This window comes from Cottoperca gobio, chromosome 11 (assembly GCF_900634415.1).
Source record: "Cottoperca gobio chromosome 11, fCotGob3.1, whole genome shotgun sequence".
Classification (NCBI taxonomy): domain Eukaryota; kingdom Metazoa; phylum Chordata; class Actinopteri; order Perciformes; family Bovichtidae; genus Cottoperca; species Cottoperca gobio.
Window position 1 is genome coordinate 10,224,818 of NC_041365.1, and position 23,206 is coordinate 10,248,023.

Below are 23,206 nucleotides of genomic sequence, written 5' to 3' on the forward strand. Positions count from 1 at the left end.
GAAACCACTACTCTACAGTTACAGCTGAACCGACACCGTTACCTTGCTGACATAGTTTCACTTGCTGAAGCATTATCTGCAGATACTGTTCAGTTATGACAGTTTAGTGATTGGTGTTCATTTTCTTTTTCTGCAATCAGTGTATCCGTTAAATGTCTAAGGCTAATGTGTTGCTCATTCTTACTGTTTATAAGACCCTGTGGTTCATAGCAACCTCTACTGGTAGAGTTCCTTAGCATTTTGAAGGTGGCGTCTGTGATTCTAATCCAAGCCGTGACGCTTGCTGTGTCTTTACGAAAATAATGGATGTATAAGGAGAAAGGCAGTGGGAGCGAGAGAGACGGTAAGGTAACTCTGGCACATGCTAACGTTGTGAAGGAACACTGACGGGAGGGGGGTATTTGTTTGTCTGGCTCCACCTTACTCCAGAATTGCTGACTCCATCTTTGACCTACATTGCTACTGTGTTGCTAATGACATTCCAGGTAGCCTAACTGCCAATTTACTGTTGGGCTGACTGTTAAGTGTTTTACAATAAACATACACGTGTCCGTTCTATTCTATCCTACCCATCCTGACATCTGACTGGCCAGCTGTAACCTCTTCACCTTCCATGCTCGAATGCCTCCATATTGCCTGGACACCAGGAGCGACATTGCACAACGCTCCATTGGTTTAACACGCGACACGTGGTGGGACCGGCCAAACTGCAGCACAATCAATTGGTTTTTAATGCTTCGAGTAGGCCCCTGAGCTCTTGAAGCTAGCATGCTTGGGTAATTTTATGTGATTCACTGAGCTGGTGACAGGCTGTGTGTGTGTGTGTGTGTAAGGGGCGGTTGTCTGTGAATGTAGCTCGTAGTGGATATGAACGTGGGTCATAAAGGGAGACAGATTGGTAGCTATGATCCAGTAACGGCTGTGACAGCTGGGGTTAGCAACTAGCAGCCGTTTGGTGACAGAGAGAGCCACTGGAACACAATAGGGACGGGGCCGTGGAGATGAATATGGCCACATGGCTACTTCTGGCATGAAGGCATGATGAGATGTTCACCACAGTACAATGCGGCTACTGGCTAGTGGCTACTGCCAATGGCTCCAAGAGGGCCTCGTGACATAAGGGTGGAAGATGGATGGCCGTCAGGCAGCCGTATGGGCTGGTTGGGAATAACCAGTATGGATCACACATATGGCATTACATAACACATACAGTGCATACAAATACGTAGCAACATTAGCAGTTCCATAAACATAGATGAGGCTGTGTATGTGCTGTCTGGGTGCTGACAGACGATAGACCATAACAACACATGACTAGAGAGTCTGAGAAGATGCCAGAGGATGGTATGCACATTTAAATATACACATGCATTGATATTGTCTAGATATATTAGTGTGCATAACACGTTTATACAGAATTAAACTCATACACATCTGCACAGTATCGCACACACATGTGTGAGCAGTTAAACTATTGTGATCTCTGTCATTCTTGTTGTTCACCTTGTAATAATGTCTACCACCCATGACATTGTCGCAACAGGCAGACTCAGTAGCAAAAATAGTTAGCTTGTTAGTGAGCGAACTTCAATCCTGTGTGAAACAAGCATCACCAGGAACGTGCAGCCCTGACTGCAAAGGTAGCGAGCTACGGCAGGGAAAAGAAGGCTGGGTGAGTTAAGATACTCGTAGGACATGCGGGAGGTCGTGTGGCTGAAAAGCAAACCGGTTGGCTTGGAGGGCAGCTGCAGCTGTGTGTGTGTGTGTGTGTGTGTGTGTGTGTGTGTGTGTGTGTGTGTGTTGGTGTGTGTGTGTGTGTGTTGAGTTGGTGGCCTGCTGCGACCAGATTACATGTTCACTGTCCCACAGCGGGAGGGGAAGGGAGATGGGTAGGACTGAGTGGTAAATGGCCACAGCGGGGAGCCACAGCTGGTTGAGCACTCCTCTGGTGAGTGAGGGCTGGACCATCAGCTGTACAGTTCAGTGTTTTCCAATTTGTTCAATCGCAAGCAGTTGTCGTTTTGACTCTATTGACACTTTCATAGTAGCTCGAAGCAAACATCATTTTTCAATGAAAGTAACAGAAACATCTCACTGAAAATTTGAGTTACTTCTATTTTTTGGGCGCCTATTAACATTTTCAACACATGGAAGAAATGGCCTTCTTGGTGAACTCTCGCCAACAACAGAGAAACTGACTAACTGCTACAGAAAACTGGTTAACGTAAGAAATGGCATAACAATGTTCCATTTTCCCAGGGATAATACTGGTGATGAAATGACTGTATGCTATTGAATAACATGCGGAAATCTGATTTTTCATATTATTATAAGGCTTGCAGGTTAATATTTACGAACTACACAGTGTGGGACATTTTGTAGTTTCTAAAGTGTGTGTTTCTCCATATAACTTCCCTCTATTGCACTGCACTACAAGATACTTCCCAAACATCAAGAATCCTAATAGCAAGGCATGAGCTATTCACCTGCATGCATATTCATTTAATCATTAGTACAGAATAGTGTATTTTGATACTACAGCACAAGTTAAATTATTTAGCTGTGTGATTCATTAGGGGTAACTTCAGCAAAAAGATAGCACAATAGCACTCCGTATTGTACTGGAGGTCATTGTACTGTAGCAAACTTTAGTTAAGAAGTCTATTTTGCTAGTTTTTCTGTAACAATGAAACCGTTTCAGGATTTTAAGGAATCAAATACATGTGTCCTTGCCTGGTTCAAAGCAATGGAGAACAACATACTGTGAATGTGCTTCAGGGGCCAAGAAAAGCCTCAAGCAAACATTAAAGCCTCTGGCAGAATGATTAAAAACATTTAAGCAACAAAAGAACACTAACTAGGATCAGTTAAAGCTCACCCTTAAAACTATTTACTAAACCACTAATGCTCTTTATTGGTACAACGTTAGGGAAGCAAATCAGGGGATGTATTCCAAACATCACTGTAGGTACGTTACAGAAAACATGGATCCAAACACCGGGCTATTAGAGTCTCTAGAAACATACGTATTTGTTGTTTGACTTACAGAAACATCCATCACATTTCACTAGACGTAGTAAAATATGATTTCACCAGTGAAGAAAACACAAAACAACTCATCACTGTGGATATTCTTTGCAGACTGTGTGACCTAAAAAAACAAAAATCTGGACTCAGAAAACCAATGTTCTGTACTCTTCAACGAGGATGACTGAATACCATTGGACCATTGGATGCGATGCAACTACATCAGTTCTACTGTGGCAGACTGTGCTGCTGAAGTAAATCTAATTAATAATTATTATTTTCCCTGTCTGCTTTCTGGGCTGGTAACCCAGAGCAACAGTATACAGCCTGTCTGTGTTGCGCTGCGGTCTGGTAAATGATGCTCAATCGCTTCTTGGCACATCCAACACCTATAAACTTCCAACTGAAAAACTAAAATGAAATGTGTTTGTACATTTAGAAAAGATGGAAACTTGTGGTTATCAGAACAGGATAATATGAGTTTATGGAGCGGTGTACTGGATAGTAATTGCAGGACAAAAGTGGTGTAATCATGTAGCTATAATAAGTTTTCATGTGGTGCTGTAATGGTATGTATGCAATTTATTTTGTTTAACATTTAGCAGCAAAGGAAGAATGTGTTTTTTCCAGACAGAATCTTTCTGATCACTCGTATTGCTCTAAATGTAAAAATATCCTCCATGTTGTAAACTATTTTCAGCACAAACGTGAAATAAACTTCTTTTAACGAGCTCCTCAAATCAGGCTGTGCAGAAAGAAGAAACTGAAGGCAAACCAAACATTTTCAACTCCCAATGGAGCGCAAAGGGCAGCTACTGCAGGTGAATGGTAGAGTACTTACTGTAGGTTGCATAACATATTGTTGATGAGGCATCCATGACGTACTCTGGACCTGAGGAAAAACACATACATGTAAAATGATGGTAACAATATACATTTTACACAATCTTAGACAGATCCAAATAGTATCCCACAGAAAGCAATCAACGCTGTTCAAATATTCACAATATGTTCAAATATTCTTGAGTCTGGAGGTTTTAAAAGTGATTACATTGGTTTTAATGCACAACAATGGCTGAACTTTACACAGATTAAGTTGTGCCAAAGAATTACAAAAAGAATCTGAAGTCTGGAGGCAGCAAATCTCCCTGCTGCCTTCTCATTATTACCAACACTATGACTTGTGCATGGAGCCCATAAATTAGGTTCCTTCTCTATTATAATAATAGTATTAATGCCGCACCCAGTGCTGTTGCAAGAGGGATGAAACATTGTGCACATTTGAGGGACAAAGAAAGCTAGAAAGAACTCATAAGTAAAGACCAAAGAAAAGAAAGAGAAGTGTTGGACAGAACATTTCTTTTTTTGTGGAATTCAGAGGTATGCCAAGCTATTACCAGAGGAACACATATACAGACAAGTATATTACAAATGTGGACTAGAAAGTTAAAGAGATGTTGAAACAGTGACAGAGACAATGATCAAGAGACTGGGGGAATGGAGGCACAAACAGAGCTTTTATATGTGCTGGAGAGAGGAATTAGACAGCCTGTAGCAGACAAACACACAGGCTGGCAACTGATCCTGGTAAAATGATTAGATTAAACAAAGACAAACATGGAATAATCTGCTATAAGAGCAATCAATCCTCTGTGCCAACCCAAACGCGTGATTTGGATCCCCCCCTAAACAAGCTTGATATTCTAGAACATGACGCCAAGTCTGTTTGTTTGTACATGGCAGTATTTGTTCTCCCCAGCTAAACGGGACAGCAGATAGACAGAGAAAGCTTATCTTTAATCACTTATCTTCATGCAAGATACTGCATGACCCTCATGTGGTTTATAAAAGAGAAAGACTTAGGCTCTAGTCAGACTAAAGGTCCCTTTACACTTTGCAATTTTGAGCTGTCAATGATGAATGATGTAATATCTTTGGTTGTGAATCAAAAACTCACAGGCGATTTACAGATTTGGTTGCCAAAGACGAAACAGTTTCAGAAATTTAGGACCAAAATCCCAAATTGTGATTACTGCTATAGACCCACGTTTGCAAACCAACCAATCAGAATATAACCTGAAATGATGCAGAATAAACTAGAGAGCTAGTGTAATGCTTAACACATATTTACTGTTTCTGTGTAATTACATTGTAGTGATACGATTTACAATGACATTTATTGCATTTATCTGACATGCTTCAAAACTGACAGCGTACAGTTGGACAGAGATTCTGAACCTGATCGAGACCCATTTTGCACAATGTCGGGATTTTCAGATTAATAGTTAATAGTTTGCATGGGTAGAATGCAGAATGAATAGCAGCACAAAACAGCTGACTAGGATGCTACTGACTAGGATGCTACTGACTAGGATGCTGCTGACTAGGATGCTACTGACTAGGATGCTGCTGACTAGGATGCTGCTGACTAGGATGCTACTGACTAGGATGCTGCTGACTAGGATGCTACTGACTAGGATGCTACTGACTAGTACTACTAAGCCAACCATCATAACAGGGTATCTGAAATCGCTGTCATAACTTCTGCCTCCCCCAATGCCAGAATTTGATTGGATTGTTTGTTGTGAAGGTCAGCGTAATTGGGTTCAAAGTTCATTTTTGTTTGATTTTTGACAAACAACTTGACAGAAATACATTGCAGTGTGTGTCACAGTAGCTCATGCAGCTACCTGAGAGACCGCATTCTCCCTCCCTGATAGAAATGAAGGTCCAATGGTAAAAATCTAGAACAATGAAAAATGAACAAGCCTCTGAGTGCTATCAAGACAGTTTTGATGAAAAACGCTACGGAAGACTTTGCTTCTGAAGACTTGTCTTGACTGACTTTGAATTTGAAATGGATTTTCCCCAAAGGACCTAAAACAGCTCTGATCGAGTTTTTTCTTATTCTACTTCACAACAGTTAGTAATACAGTTATTCAATGTGAATGCGGCATATTATGAATGACCTAAGAACCTCCCTACCTTTGGATGAACTTCACAGCTTGTGTAAGCATAAAAACGATCAGCCAGTTGGCTACACACCCATCAAACCAGTTAGCTAGTTAGTGCGCCAGCCAGCAACACATCCAACCAGCAACATATTTAGTCAGCCAGTGAGCCAGTCTGGAGAGCCAGTGATGTAAACCAGGCCACGGCTGGCTGGCGGCACTAGCTGAGATCTTGGTAGTGATCTGGCCTTGGCTGGCTCCTGTCATGTGGATCATCAAAGCATTTTTTCCAGGGAAAGAAAAAGCCAACCATCATTCAAGCTCACCGGAGGCAGGCTTGAAAGAACACCAGAACATTGCTGTTGGCACGGGTCATTTGCAGATTTGATAAATCAAAGCCACCAAACTAGTAGGTCAAAAAATATCCACTCAACATAAACATAGAAGAAGGGATGGCATATGCAGTCATTTCTATGCACCTTGAGATTTTCATTACCAAAGGCAATAGTTTCCATCATAAATGGAAGCGATTTCCTTTTGTCTGGTTTTTGTGGCCGCCTGGTTTGCCTCTTTTCGTTTTTCCTATGTCTCTTTGTACTTGAACAGAAGATGAAGGACTCACCTTCCTGCCGTGACTGGCTGAAGGGCAATATTACAGGAAGCGGTGGCAGAGCTGCCCGATATTGAAACTGTGAGGATTAATATTCCTCAAAAGCCTGGCCATTGTTTTTGATAAATCAATTTGGGAAGCCTTCCGAGAGCGGATTAGAGACGCGCCCTGGCCCACTTTTCTCCCTCCTCCTCTTTCTCCTACCTCTCCACCGCAGGTACTGGACCAGAGTTTTAATCAAGCGTGCCTCAAAGACGGGCACAGCAACCTTCAGCAACACCCCTCCTCTGCCCCCCCCCCCACCCGAGCAATCGCCATCACTACCACCCGTACTATCCGTCCTCCTCTCCGTAGTTGTCTTTCTCTCCATCTGTCCTTTCTATTTTCCCCATCTATCCTTCATCTGCTCTCTCTTGCTCACTATCCTCGTCTGTCTGTCTCTGCATACCAAACAGAGCCGATGTTAAACGATAGTGTCTGAGCGAGAGGGCACAGTGGCAGTGCCTCTTGATGTTAAGATTCGGCAAAGGGTACTGCGTGAAATGTGCGGTGTCGGAAAACGGTTAACGCTCGTGACATCTCACACACCCAATTTTCACATTCCTGTTCTGTTCTCTTTCATTACTCTACAGATCACAGCCGTGAGGAATGTGGAAATTCACTTTGGAAGAGGAAGCGATTGTATCCAAGTTAGTAAAAATAAAATAAAAAAAAAAAAAAACGTTTTTCCTTGAAACTTTCAATCTTAGTGGGTGATTTCATTTTTTTCTACCCTGTCAGCCTTTTTTTTAATCCTTTTTTTTGTTGTTGTTTTCTGATGCCTGTTGTGTTTGCCGCCTACGAAACAGATGTCATCGAGCACAGCTGGAGCAGCAAAGAAACGATGTGAGAAGAAGAGAGAACCTCACGCTGTTTTGCAGCCCGCCCCCTCTCTTCTATCCCCTTACACAAAGCAAACCCTCATATTACACATACACCGGACAACAATCTACCCATAATGCAGTGCATTATTGCCCACCTGATATGTGGAAACTGGGGAAGCAGCGATGAAGGGCGTGATGGAGGTCTGTGCAATCATGCGGTTGGTGGCGATGCTGTAAGGCGAGGAGTAGAACCTGAGGCGAGACAGAGGGAGAGAAAGAGGGTGAGGAGGGTGGATAATTGGAAAGCAGGTGAAGAGTAAAGGAAGAGGAGAGGACATAGCATGATTAGCTTGTCAAATTCATATAAGGTTTACAGAACAAAATGTAAACATGAAATTCTATTCCCTTAACACAAAAATGGTGTATTAACTGACAGATCTTTGTCTATACAAATGCTTCTCTGTCTATATAAGAAAGAAACACTTGCAAACTAGAGCACACACACACACACACACACCACACACACACACACACACACACACACACACACACACACACACACACCAGTCGATTTATCCTGCTGCTTGTTCAGAGCAAACACCCTCTATTGTATTTCTAACGCCACATAAAAGTTTCATGAAGTGTCTCATAGCGTTCTCAATTGAAAAGTCGGGTTTTATCACATCAAATTGAGCTTTGTCGTCGTATAAAGTACGAGGTTGTCGGCATTTTTTCATCAACGTGGATTCTAGTATTAAGGCTACACTGAACCGTGCTGCATGGCTGGCTTAAGAAGCAAGCTTGTAGACTGAGCTTGGGGAAAACTCAATGCATCTCAAGAAGGTAAGGTTTGACACTAGCAGCAGCAGAGACGCGAGGTGGTCGGCTTCGCTAGTTTATCTCATTGCGGAAGGTTTATAGCAACCGAATGTTGCTGTGATCCCCTGGGAGGCTAAGTGTAACAGCCAATAGTCTCCGTCACCTGAGCTGAAGATCATATTACTGGCCGAGGATATTAGACAAGTTACGTACTAGGCATGACTTTGAGATACAGTTTCAGCTCTTCATGTTTTACATTATATTTGAACTTAGTTGTTCTGTTTGGGGTCTCAGAGACCCAAGCTGTAAAACGTGGTTAAATACAATGGGTTCTCATTATGCTCTATATCTGCGAATGATGTTTGCGGTCCTTTTTCTGTAGCTCTACAACTTCCATATTCCAAATAAATACATTTTAATTTCTCTTATTGGAGTTTTATAATATTTAGTTTACAAGAGGTCAAACAGGAAGTCGACCCTTTCTAAAGTCTAACTCACAGCAAAATAACTTAGAAATGTGACTTTTTGTCAAACAAAGAAACTTCCAAACAATTTTATATGTTGGGAAAACATATTTTTTTAAGTTATAAATATAATTTTTACACATCCAGTGAAGAAGTTCAACTAAAGTCAACAAAACATACTTAGAAGTTTTACTTATAAGATATCTTATAAGATGAGATTTCATCTTAATATGTGTTAATGCAAACTAGAAAATGTAAATTCAGTCCCACAATAGTATATATATGGATCATTTGCATCATAATTATATTTTAAATGAACTAATCCAATTTACCCTGAGGGCCCAACACCTGCAGGGATAGACATTGGGGTCAGGTTCATTGTCAGCAGGCAAAGGCGAGGCCCTAGGTGTGCTGACCCCTGGCATCTCAGACTGTGTGAAGGGATGAGGAGTCTTGTGGGGGGTACAGCGGGAGTACGTGGTACCTGGGCTGTTGCTACGAGTCGGAGTGAGAGCTGTGTCTGTATTCTTGGCAAGAAGTCAAACTCTTGGCTTTGGGACAACATGGTGGAACCCATCCAGGGCTGTCACCAATTCTGTTTGTGATTTTTATAGATAGGATCTCAAGGTGCAGCCGGGTGAAGGAGAGTGTCTTGTTTGGGGACATCAGAATTGCTTCTCTGCTCTTTGCAGACTATGTGGTTTTGTTGTCTTCTCAGATAATGACTTTCAGCACGCACTGAGGAGTTTTGCGGTCGAATGTGAAGCCCGGGATGAGAATCAGCATCTCTATGTCTGAGGCCATGGAAAACGTTGGATTGCTCCGTCCGGGTTGGGACAGAGTTGCTGCGCCAAGAGTTGAAAGATCTCTGGGACTTGAGGGTAAAATGATACATTAAATTGCCAGGCAGGTAGGTTTAATGGCGAAGAGGGAGTTTAGCTGGAAAGAAAAGCTTTTTATTTATCAGTCAATCTAGGCTCCCAATCTACATATCACCATGAGCTTTGGGTAGTGACCAAAAGAACGAGTTTGCGAATACAAGCAGCCAAAATGAGTTTTCTCTGTAGGGTGGCTGGGCTCACTCTGACAGATAGTGTAAGGGCCTCAGACATCGGGAGGGAGCTCGGAGTAGAGCCGTTGCTCCTTCACTTCAAAGGAGCCAGTTGAGGTGGTTCAGGTATCTGATCAGGATGCCTCCTGGGCGCCTTCTATTTGGTTTTCTATTTGGTAGGAGACCCCGTGGTAGATCCAGTACACCCATTGAGAGATTACTGTATACATCTCATCTGGTTTGGGTCAACCTGGCATCCTCCAGGAAGAGCTGCAAAACATTGCTGGGGAGGAGGGATGTCTGGACTACTTCGCTTAGCCTGCTGCCACCACGACCCCGCACCGGATAAGCGGCATAAGAAATGTTGGATGGAGGGATAATCCAATTTGCATTTCAATTTTGATGAACCACTAAGCACAGTCTGGCAAATGTGAAGTGGCATTTCTGTTTTACGATTTTAGGTCAACTGCGTTTTTATTTTCTACTTCTCATTAACATATGTATTAAATGGACTATATACTTCTGCATTCTTTGCTAGCTTATTTTTATTAAAGTTTTTACATTGCATTAGCATTTGAATAAAATGGACTACTTTTACATTCTATGCTACTGAATTCACCTATTTTCCTTTTTTTCTGGAACACGATCATAAAGCTAAACTTTGCCAGCAGGTCGGTTGCTTACCACAAATATCTGTGGCTGGCTGTGACAGGCTTTTACATGACAGGCTGTGTGTAATGAGTGATGCTATTCATCCAGATTTTGGTTGAGATTGACTCAGAGTCATCGGGGGATAAGTGGTTTAGGAAGCGGGGAATGAGGAGCTTCCTGTGAATGACTGAGACCAGAGGGAGATAAAGGGGAGCCTCAAAACTCTCCTTCCTGTCTCAGTACAGCGGGGAAAAATAAAACATGTTGCCGGGTCATTTATTTCCACAGCACACATTAAATCATGACATAAAAGGTACAGAAACACACACACACACACACACACACACACACACACACACACACGGATGAAGACCCAAACACGCATAAACACACACAAACTTCTCTCACCTCACCCAACCAATGAAAACCAATATTTGAAGTCCATATAGATTTTTCTAATCAAACCGTAACAAAGTGCAGCCACTACATTATTGTTTATGTATGGCAGTTGTATTGACTGGAGTCCTATGAGCCAAGAGGTGAGTGTATTAGATGGGGCCAAAGATGGATTGACCGTCAAGCTCTTACCCATTCTGCATTGCAGCGGGATCATATGTTAACGCCATGCCAGTCTGAAAAAGAAGAAACAATAAACACGGAGGATTAATCACAAATTAAGTTGAATCAGAGAAAAAACATTACATTAAAATGCAACAAGGGGAAATCAGACAATTGAAAAGACAACAAATAACAAAGTTGCTCACAACTTTATCTTTTTTTTGTCTGTATTTTTCTTCATACAATTAAAGGAAAAGCTCAACATTTTGGAAAATGTTGTCCATTTATTGCCAACATTTATTATTCTGTAGTGAGTAAACAAATGAGATATAAGGTGCTGATTGGTGTTGGTGGTTTTCTTAACCTTTCCACAGAACCAAACGAGCTGTTTCCCCTGTTCCCAGTCTATCTGTACCTTCATATTTAGAGCGTACAGACATGAGAGTAGTATTAATGTCATCCAAGTCTCTGCAAGAAATCATATAAGCATATCTCCCAAAACTTGGAAGTACTGTTAATTACAGACTTGTAGGACCAAAAACTGAGAAGGAAACAGAAATCACTATCTGGTATTTTATTGAGTCACGACACTTTAGTAGTTAGACCATTGTCAGGTAAGATTAATAACTTGGTCTAAATGGTATTGGACATGTGCATGTATATTGTACTGCGTTTTGTCACTGTCACCTGTGTGTTACTTTGTGCCGCTACGTTCTGTGTGTCTCTGGGAAATCTGTCGATATGTTCCTGCATCAATGTCACCCAGATAATTTGCTGTACCTTTATTGTACTTGGGGAATAACACAATTTATATCCTGATTCTTTTTGTTCAAAATAAATGTAATCAAATCAAATCAAAATCAACTCATTTTCAAATTGGAAAAACTGACAAGTGACAAAGCCAATGTAGGGAAAAGCTTAGTCAATAGGACAAAGTGAATTGGTATTGAAGACGTGTCTTTTTCTATTTCAATCACGTACAATCATGTATTTATGAATGAGAGGAAATGAAGGAATGCCCTTTGGAGAGAAAAGGAGTTAACGGAAAACTGAGTTCTTTGTCTGCTGATGGTGTGTGTGTGTGTGTGTGTGTGTGTGTGTGTGTGTGAGGCCCTCTCAGAGTCTAGGAGAGAAACCTGTGCGCCGCAATCCGTCATCTGCATTCCTGAAGGTTCTCTCCCAGAGGAGAGCTAATCCGATTTCTTTTAACGGGAGGCTGCTGAGGACGGCAGATTTCATCAGCATACACTTACACGCACACACACACATACACACTCCATTTTTCTTGCCCTTCCTCTCTCTCACTTTGCTCTCCCTCCCTCTCCTTTCTTTCTTCATCATCTTGCATTCTCTTCCTTTCTCCCCTTACCTTCCTCTCTTCAACCCTCATCTCTTAATCTACCCCCCTCCTGTCTTTCTCTACCACCTTTTTGCCCTTGTTCCTCCAGAGGGCTACCTACACTGAGCTATACTGTTAAGGGAATAGTGGCTCAGAGGAGCAGGGGGGATCAGTGAGCCCGGACCAAGCACAGAGTGAGCAAAAGCAGAGAATCTATACCAATTGAATAGGGATGTGTGGACGCATGTGTTAGCGGCGGTAGACCTTTGTGTTCAATTTCTGTGAGAGTGCCTTAGAGTTAAAAAAAGGCTATTTATGTACCGTAAAGACCGGGTGAAGGGACTTGCATCAGCCCCTATGTTATTTAAATATCTTCGACTTTATTTGTGTATTTTCACCTTCGGTCCCTAACTGTGAGTCGATATGTGCAAAGGTCTCTGTGTTTGTATTTATACACCGTTTTTACATATGAGATCAAGACTGCATGTTCGTGTGTGAGAGTGTGTGTTTTAAATGCAGACTAATAGCCGTGGCAGACATGGCCAGCTGTCTGTTGAGGCTGATAACTCCCCTAAGTACTGCCCTTGGTTCCATGTGCTGATGAATTCCACAGCAGAGAAGCTCCTGACCAGAGACCCTCCATGGCCAATGACTGATTACTGATGCAGCCAGCTTTTGGCTCTGCCGTCACAAGGAGAAAGGAAAAGACAGAGACAGTCTGTGTACTGGTTTTTTTCTCTGAGCTTGATTCAAGACTGAAAAAACTCGATGCTGTACACATCCTGTGAACAAAGCTTGGCCCGAAGAAAAGCTGCCACGGACAGACGAGGCTTTCATAAAGGGAGGAGCTTTGTGTGTTCATTTTGCATGCTTAATTAGGTTGAAATCGAGTTACACGTCTTCACTTCATGCAGCTAATATGATGATTTAACAGAAGATTTCTTCACAAAGAGTATGAATTTAAACATTTTGCATAATTAAACCCAAAACAATAAACACAATATGGTGTAATGACAGCTGGATCCAAACAAAAAAGCATCAGAGTGTAACTCAATGCTGCTTCTTGTAGTCAATCATTGTTCAAGTTTTACAATTTGTGAATTCTGATGTTGCATTCATTTCTTTTCATCTGTGCTCTTGGGTGTATTAAAATGCATTTTGTCTTACTAATGAGTTTTCAATGTTAAAAAAAAAGCTTCCATATGTTTAACACACAGATCCTAAGAAAGGGTTGGGTGAGGAAAGCCTATTTTAGGCAACTGTAAGGACACCTGTGCCGTACTGTTCTTATGCTGGAAAACTGAGCCGGGCCATCGTATCTGTTTCCACTCACACACACACTGACCCACACCCTTCTTGTATTTTTACCTTCCATACACAGATTCACACTCTATTTTTTTCTCCCCGTCTCGTGGCCACACACACACACACACACACACACACACACACACACACACACACACACACACACACACACACACACACACACACACACACACACACACACACACACACACACACACACACAGACATCTGTCAGGCTTTCACACAGACTGGAAAGCCGGATGTTTTTTTCATCTTCACTCATTCCCCTAGAGTAGGTGCTTGAGAAGTGTGACTTTGAAAGTTTTTGTGTGTAGGAGTGTGTGTTGGCAAAAGAGAGCGAGGAAGTGAAAAGAGAGAGAGAGAGAGAGAGAAAAGAATGAGCACCCATGGCGCTTGTGTGTGTGTGTGCGTAAGTGTGTGTGAGGCAGAGAAAAAAGATGCAGTGACTAATATGTTTGTCAGCATGAGACAGCAAGAGACAGCACTTTCTCGACTCCCACTTTGGGTAGTTTACAAGAAAACCTGTCATATATTTCTCAATCCTCACCATCAGCCCACCCTGCAGCACTCAACCCCGTGTAACTCCTGACTGATCATGCAATGTGTTCCCTCTCTCTTTCTTTCTCTTAGTCTCAGTGAGTCACTCTCCCTCTTGCTCTCCATATGTTGCTGTGGGATCTGGAAAGACTTCAAACACGGGGAAGAAGAGACAGACAAAGAGGGAGAGAGAGAGAGAGAGAGAGAGAGAGAGAGAGAGAGAGAGAGAGAGAGAGAGAGAGAGAGAGAGAGCGATGGTAAGAAGGAGAGAGTGCTTAAAGACGGAGAGAGGAGGAGAGTGGGAGAAAGAGGTACAAGCAGGAGTGAGATAAACTGTAGAGATAGAGAGAGGGAGGAGGTGGAGAGAGTCATGGATGGTGTGGGCTGTTGCTCCCCTTCATCTGCCTGCCAGGGAGCAAGGTGAGGAATGGCCTCAGCTCTGATAAACGGACTAACATGTGATGCCTATCTCCCCCCCTGCCCTGCCTGTACAGCTGATCAATGACCACAAGGACACACACACACACACACACACACACACACACACACACACACACACACACACACACACACACACACACACACACACACACACACACTCACTTCTGTGTTCTACAAGGTAAAATGACTGTTTTTGGCAATGGAGTGGGGGCGTGTCTCGCGTCATCTACTGTAGGTGTTACCCACTATGGATAGGTAACTCATACAACCCAACTTCAAAACAGCGTCCTTTTGCTCTCTCAAGAAGCCAGGCAAAAAGCTACAGATGACCCGTTCCTAATTTGCATTTTAAGATCCGATCACACTGTGAGCAGAGATAATGAGAATGATTATTAATACCAGGTGTGAATGCAAAGGCCTACTGTGTGATTAGATACCCAGATACCATATCAGATCGCATGTTAATACCAGGTGTAAAGGTCTTGTCCTTTAATCCTCATGTTAACAGTCACTACAACACGCCAAACACTAAATGTCATCCTAAACTTAACCTTATTTTCGATCAGTATTATGGATGAGATAGACGAGATGTGTAGGGATATAGGATAACATTAAACTCCTCATGTTCTTCTTCTTTTCTTCTCGCTCCCTATATGTGATGTTTATTTATTCATTTCATGTATTTATTTTATAAAGGTTGAGAGACATTTGAGATAATAAGGCTCTGCATGTTTAAGTTCAATTCAAGTTTATTGCGATAAAGGCAAACTTTCAGTCACTCGACCTGCATGTAGCTCAGTACAAATCCCAGAGCTCTTAATGACATCAACTAGAGCACACCAGTGCTTTTTAATGCAAGTACACTTGGGAAACACTATTCACAAATAACTGATGATGAATCAATAAAGAAAAGCAACTGAAGTGTGCAGAGAGCATTCTCTTCTCCGTATTTGATTTTGATTCAAATATTTCTCTGTGATGTTAGGCGGGAAAATGACCCCGATTTATAGAAAACGTTCTCGGTCTAAAAGGTCTAAATCTCACACTGGCTCCCTCAAGGATGGCAAAACAACAGCACATAAACACTTACACATATAAACAAATAAATGTCCGCACACTCGAGCGCATTTAATGTTCAGCCACAGATTTACACATTCACACACACACCGCCTTGAACTCGGGCTGTTAAATCTCGGCCTCTCAGTCATGCCGCCGTGCCTTATCGGAGAGTAATGTGAAACATGGGGGGAGGGAGAGGGCCTGAGATGGAGATGGAGAGGGGGATAATACAGAGAAAGGATTTCTCTCTTACTGAGAGAACAGGAAGAACTTTAAATTGAGCTGAAACAGATGTTATCTGTGGCTAGCAATGGACACACCGACCACGTCTGTGAGTGTCCTTGTGTGTTCAGCTCAGCGGCAGCCTCTGCCTGAACTCTCCACAAACTGCGGGTTGCTCTGTTATTTCCCTCCAGTCTCTCTCCTTTCGCCCCCAAAGTCATAAAGCCCCAGGACGCACAAATGTTTCACTCAAGTTGAAACGGCTTCAACTTTCATACACAGTATGTGTCTTTAGTGTTGATTTGGGCCGGCTTCTTTCTATTGATTTTGTATGCATTCGCGCCACCTCTTAAACTTACTTTTAAGTTCTGTCTGAACAAACAGAAACTGTGTGTCTCTTTCTTTTAAAGGTTAGCTTGTAGTTTAATTTCATTGTTTGATGTAACTTTCTTATTGAGACCTATAAGGTGTCACACTTCAATTGTGTTTCCTTCAGAGCGTCTTTGGAAAAGCAAATTAGTAATATATAAACACATTTTACAGGAGGTAGTATCGGTGTGACACAGTACGCAGCTGTTTTAAGTTTCAAAAGATAGTGTGTGTTTAATGTAGATGAGGTAAGGGGTGGGGAATAAATACAGCGAAAGGACAAATGGGGTGTTTCCTATATTTTGACAGTGTAGGATTTTTCCTTTATCCTTATCACACACACACACACACACACACACACACTCATCTCAGTTTACCTCCAGCCAACTGAGCTAACCCTGTCAATGTGTGGGCCTGTGAGGGGATGTAGCAATGTGATTTAGGTTAAACACGCTTCACTGGCTTATAGGTGTGTTAGGGCTGCTGAACATGTGATGGACAGACACACACACACACATACCCACACACACACACACCCACACACACACACACACACACACACACACACACACACACACACACACACACAGAGTATGTGTTTTCTGAAGGACAAATATTTCATCTCTCCTGGGCTTCCCCACCTTGCAGTTTCAGCACAACTGTCAGCCTCATTGAATGTGTGTCTGTGTGTGTTCACTCTATTCTATGTAGTCCAGTCTGAAGCACTCCTCTACCAGTCTCCTCTGTGTGTCCTTCCCAGTATCGCTGGTTGGTAGCCTATGAAGAGACTTTAACCTTGCCTCCACATGTTGCTGATGAATATGTTACTACAGCACTGCATCCAATTTCTGGTTTCTGATGTATGGTGGGAATATACGTGTTCAGTGAGGCGATCGGCTTGAGATGCAATTTACGTGACAGCGCCTACACATCCGGGGGCATTTTGATCGATATCTGGGGTGTTTTTCTTTTCTTTTTTTTTTAACGCCTCCATACCTTAGAGTAAATACAAATGACAGTAGCAGTAATGGTTTACATAAAGCCAAATGTTGACAACTTATCAAGGCGTCTTGTGAGCAGGGTGAGCTTGTTATTAGAAAAAGCATTACATCAGAGGTAAAGGTGTCGTTTAGAACGTCATCATGGATGAATGGAAAGAGTGTCAACTGAGATTTAACATTAAGAATGAAATAGCACAGTCGCATGCTATCTTTAACTGAGGGTGGAACATGACAAATCTCAAAAAAGTGATGCTGCGTTTACAGATGTACTGACAGTATGAGAGTCAAGATGATATTTTGTCAGCTGAAAATGTGAGATTAGCTCCTGGGGTTGTAACACCTGTCTCTTAACATTGACTCCTGTCCGATGACTTTGACCCCTTCAGAGTCATTGCACAGTTGGACATTCAGGAAAGCTCAGAATAAATTACGTAAAAGGGTCTTTGTGATAACAATAGTTTAGTTTCATTTTAAATGATGAGTGGTCCTTGATAAAAATGTATATTGCTGATGTGGTGCATCTCATATCTTGTACATTTTGCTCATCAGAGGATCCTCATGCAGAAATAAAAAATACATTCTATGATAGTATACAGTGAGATCTGCACCTGTAAGATAACAAGAAAAAACTCTTCAGGGACATGTTGAGGTAGGACAGCTTCTGCATTGGTGTAACATCTTACCTCGCCTTCTCTGTGCCACGGCCTCCCGTTCTGAGGGATACTTGCTCTGGCTCTGGCGTTTCTTTTGCCCTCCGTCGGCAAATTTGCACAGCAAAGGCTCCGTTGGAGCTGCAGAGTGAGAGAGAGAGAGAGAGAGAGAGAGAGAGAGAGAGAGAGAGAGAGAGAGAGAGAGAGAGAGAGGGTGGGGGGAGAGAGGACAAAATCATGTTAGGAGGACTTCATCTTGTGACCCGTCAGAAGGACAGAAGCCCTTTTGAACTGTGTTGCATTTCTCTTCCTCCACCATTACATCGCTCCCTCCCTCCTCCCTCTTCGCCCTCCTATGGAGCTCCTAGAAAAATTCCCAGACCGACGATGTTGGCAGGCTCTCACTATCCTGGCCCAGCCTGGCAGCCCATGAAAGAGCATCGCAGGGTATTGTTGAAATAATAATCACAGTAATCGCTCTTGTAAATACCTCTGAGATGGTAATGCAGGACCGCTCTGTCAGCCAAAGCTTTTTTTTTCCTAGAAGGCGTTCCTGTTCCTGATGAGTAATCCCTCCGCGTTTTACTTTACACGCATATTCTCTTTTATTTGAAATGTTATGCATTTTTCCACTGCACAACCATTAGTGCCTCACTGGGCTGTGTTGCTTGAGTAAAGGCTGGCATAGTATTAAGGCTGCTGTTCTCGGAGTGAACACTGGGGGCACTCTAACCATTTCTGACATGATGAGAACAAAAGTAACAAAGGACTGAAACAAGTGTCCTCACTACAGATCTGGCACGTGTCTATCATCAACCAGCAGGAAAACATGACATGAAAACTCTGTTATTAATCTAATTAAAAAGAAAGAAAGAAAGCCCTCTCTACGGCAACCTCACCTAAGCTGTCTCTGTATCAACAGCCTTTTGTATGCATAATTACTGATAAAAGGTTGATGAAAGTGTTGAGATGACCTACGCCGCAATAAAGATAACTTCTCAAAGGGCACTTTCTCACACTTGAGCTGCAGGTGAGCACCAGCAGAGACCAAAATTAATTCAGGAAAAGGACTCTCCTGATGAAAAGAGAGAGAGAGAGAGAGAGAGAGAGAGAGAGAGAGAGAGAGAGAGAGAGAGAGAGAGAGAGAGAGAGAGAGAAAATCAGAAGAAAGACAAGCTCAATACAAGAAAGAGGGAAAAAAAGCAGAGAGGGAAAATGCTCTTGGTGAGCTTCTCTCGTGAGAAACGGGTGGCTCTCTTGGCTGGAGATCTGGAGGTCTTCACAGTGTCCGTCCCCTTTTCAGTGTGCGTCAGCGAGATCGGAATCTCTTTGGAAACAGACCGTGGAGATGAGAGATGGGAATGGAGACAGTTGGATAAACTAAAAGACACACAGGGGTGCAGACGGAGTGAGAGAAACAAGAAAGAGGAGAGTGAAACCGATAAGAGAAAACAGGTGAGTGACCGTGGGAGAAACAAGTGGGAAACAGAGGCAGAGTGAGAATCTACACCTGGATCAAACACTCGTTCCCTGTGAAGGCTGTACAGTTCAGCAACAGTACAGTACACACTGAGCCAGCGAGCTTGTCCAAACACTGAACCACGGCTTCCCTGCACCTGGTGGCTTAGAAGGGACCTGACGGCTCTGCTGTCATCGCATTCACATTACAGGCCTGGCAGCTCGTGACACGGCCGCTCTGTGACGACACAGGCCAATGACGGGGCCGTCTGCGGGAGGTGAGCAACGAGACCTTTCATCACGCTGAGCCAGAGATGGCACCTACCGAGGGAATTGTTGACGCTTTAATCTCCGCTGCCAGATGTTGGAGGCGCTTGGGCCTTGATAATAATGCAGCATCATAAGACAGGGGAGAAAGAAATGCTGTCGGGATTGACAAGGTAGTGACAGGAATAAAACGGGCTGATGTGAAGTTAACTGGTGACAAGGGAGCTTTTCAGGTGAATGAAAGGATTTGGGCATTAACGTGATTATTTGTCAATTCATTTACATTTTCTGTCACATTTGAGAGAATTATTTAGTTTTTACAGTAGGTGTCTCAGATGGTGTGGCACTGACAAAACTGTATGTGTGTGTGTGTGTGTGTGTGTGTGTGTGTGTGTGTGTGTGTATAAAGGCCACACACATACAAACAAACTTCTCAAGAAAAATGAAAACTTAATGTGTTTATGTGGCTTTAGGGCCTACTATGGGACCAAACTTATCAGAGTTGGCCCAGGAGAATGTTGCCGGGAAGGGAGACACTGCAGAAGAAAAACAACAAAAGCTCTACCAAACCTCTCCTCTGGCACTCTGGGAGATAATTAGCTATCGGAGACATTTGGAGAATCTGACACAGAGCATGCTGACGTTACCCCTGTGACTACATCCCAAGTTCCCACAGAGAGCTAGCCAATTTGTTTAAGACTCTAGCCCAAGATCAACAGCCTCATACCACCCCACCCACCCTGTGATCACATTCACACCGCTGTAGCCCTGGTACACACACACACACACACACACACACACACACACCTTATGCTTTTACAGTCTCTCTGCTAGAATCCTGGAAAACACCCAGAAAATACCCACAGACACATTAAAACACAAAACAAACTGCTGCCAGCCTGAAAACCTTTCTTAGACCTCTCACCACACACCGTCATCACTGGCACAGCCCAGAATAAACTAGGCCACTGGCTTTTCATGTTAGCTTGCTGATGCCGCGTCTTTAGGTCATAGGCTCCAAGTCGGAGCATGTGTTGTAGGAGGCCACCTGAAAAAGGTTCAGTTATGAACCAATTTGCTTCCTCCTTCCTCCTTGCTAACAAGGTGCTCCATGGGAGCTCCTAATTGTTTTGTATGTGTGTTGCAGTAGGAACTGGTAAACACGTTAATGAGGGGTGACCACAGAAAATACGCATGTGAAAGACCAGCCACACTCACGGACACACGTGTACACCAAAGCAAGAGAAGCAGTGCTCGACAGGTAATTGAGATTAAGACGTCTGGGCTGCTAGCCTCATTTGATCACAGCCTTGGCTCCATCACGCTCCAGACGTGCTCTGAAGAGATAGTCATGGCTTTCTGCTCATCAATAGAGACATTACCAGCCAGTAAAAATGAACCAACAAGTTCATGCAGATGTACGTCTGTACGAGTGCAGTTACAATAGTCATTTAGCTTGAAGCTTGTTGCAAGTTTCACTTATTAGCGCAGTGTTGCATAAGTAATCATTGCTGGTACTGTTGTTTCTTATGGGCCTGCATCTGGGGGAAATCAGCTCTTTGTCTGCAGAATAACAGCCAGCGCAGCGAGGACCCCGGATCTTACCATTCCTTTTCTTTCTGGTATCTGTAGAAAAATAGGGCTTGCCTGTGATCCGGATGGTCTCGCAAGGCCAGCTGAATAACATCTTGATCCATGAATGTAAAGTAGCACGTGCATTACAACGCATCAATGCCAGCATGTCATACATTTATTCGCTGCTTCAGAATTGGACTGCAGGTCTGTTTGGCCTGAATGGTGAAATCAATGCAGTTACGCCCCCGAGCTGCAGAGGGATTGGGTAAAAGGGTTTTGCTCAGTGAAATAGCTTTTCACCATCAAGACATTTACAACAGAGGTCTATCACAAGGGCTTGGAGGCAAACACGGCTGGCCTTGCTTTGCTCTTGGTGTGTGCAAAGCCCTAAAGAGGCCGAACAGAAGGAACTGTTCAGCCACTTGTACCAAAATCAGTGTCTGTCAGTCTAAAAAGCGATTTTACTGCAAGAATGTGTTTGGAGGGAAGAGGAAAAAGGAAGAAAGAGGACAGTATTTTATAAGAACTCTGCTTTACTCTGACACTGCTCGAGGGGATCTCTAATTGGATCAACAACTGTCTGATTCCCATCAGCCAACTTGACCTGTCTGCCCAGACTGAGGAGGCTGTGTCTTATGGGAAAGGGGGGAAAAAAAGAGTCAGAGAGGGAGAGAGAGAGAGAGGGGGGGGGAGAGAGAGGAGAGAGAGAGAGAGAGAGAGAGAGAGTTATCTATCTTCTAGCTCTCTCTCTATCTCTGCTTAGATAGATATTCGCGGACTCTCTCGAGTCTAGCTCTCGTCCTCGAGAGAGGCTATCTGCGCTCTCTCTCTGTGACGATACTAACCTCTTCTCTCTCGGATCTCATAGAGAGCTCCTCTCGTTAGAGCTAGGTTTCATCGATCTGCCTCTTCTCTGAGAGAGAGAGGGAGAGAGAGACATGAGGAGGAAGGGAGCACAAGATACAGAGTTCTAGAAATAGACACCGATGAAGTGGCTATGATAGAAAAACATATGACAGGTGGACAGGACCAACAAGAAGGGACACGACCAAAACTACAGTGGAGTAGTATATATGTCGCCATTTTCAGAGTGAAACGGGCAAGCTCAGAATGGCCGCCAACAAGGAAGGCAGGCGACAGCAGCTTCCCTACAGGGAGGGTTTTGACAGATCCCAGTCAATAGCTCTCACAAGTGCCGCGCTCGCCTCGCATCTTTCAGCGTGGAAATGAAGACAGTCTGCCAGTCGTTTTGCTGACAGGGACGGCACATGGCTCAATGACACGGCCCGATGAATGGAGTGGGCACTGAGAGGAGAGCGAGACAAAGAGGGAGAAGGAGAGGGTGATAGATGCAAAGGCGGATACAGTACCATAGAGAGGCAAACAGACATGGTGAGACAGTGACGGGTAGAGACAGAGGGGAGTGCGACTCAGCGATGGTAGAAGTGACAGGCGCAGTCCAGTTTCCCCCTTATGATCCATACTATATAGATGAGTCAGTGAGATTAGTAGAGGGAGGAGGATGTCAACAATGCCTTGCTTCTCACTCCTGCAGCACGCCAGCCAGTTACAGGCCTGAGCTCATATTATGGATTACGGGAAGGAAGTGGAGGGAAGAGCCCTGGATGCGGGCGGTAGAAGCCTGATCGATGAGCTATTGCACACTTAACAAGAGTAATGTTATGTAGGGAGTCTCTGACATGCTAATCCATCTCTCACTCTCTCAGACCGTCTCTCGATCACATCGTTCTCTGTCGTGGTTATCCATCTATATCTATCTATCTGTAGATCTATCTGTACGTCTGTCTGTACGTCTGTCTGTACGTCTGTACGTCTGTCTGTACGTCTGTCTGTACGTCTGTACATCTGTCTGTACGTCTGTACATCTGTCTGTACGTCTGTCTGTACGTCTGTACGTCTGTCTGTACGTCTGTACGTCTGTACGTCTGTTTGACTCTGAGCAGATAA

General features: G+C 43.4%; 1 protein-coding gene across 1 annotated transcript in view; it reads right to left on the minus strand.

Moving 5' to 3' along the window:
• Window positions 1–23,206, minus strand: part of LOC115015461 (RNA-binding motif, single-stranded-interacting protein 3-like) — a 185,299-nt gene that overhangs the window by 24,457 nt on the left and 137,636 nt on the right. The window contains 5 exon segments of the mRNA XM_029442799.1: window positions 3,869–3,919; window positions 7,607–7,703; window positions 11,025–11,068; window positions 17,972–18,007; window positions 18,009–18,079. Of these exon segments, the coding sequence (XP_029298659.1) occupies window positions 3,869–3,919; window positions 7,607–7,703; window positions 11,025–11,068; window positions 17,972–18,007; window positions 18,009–18,079 (299 nt within the window).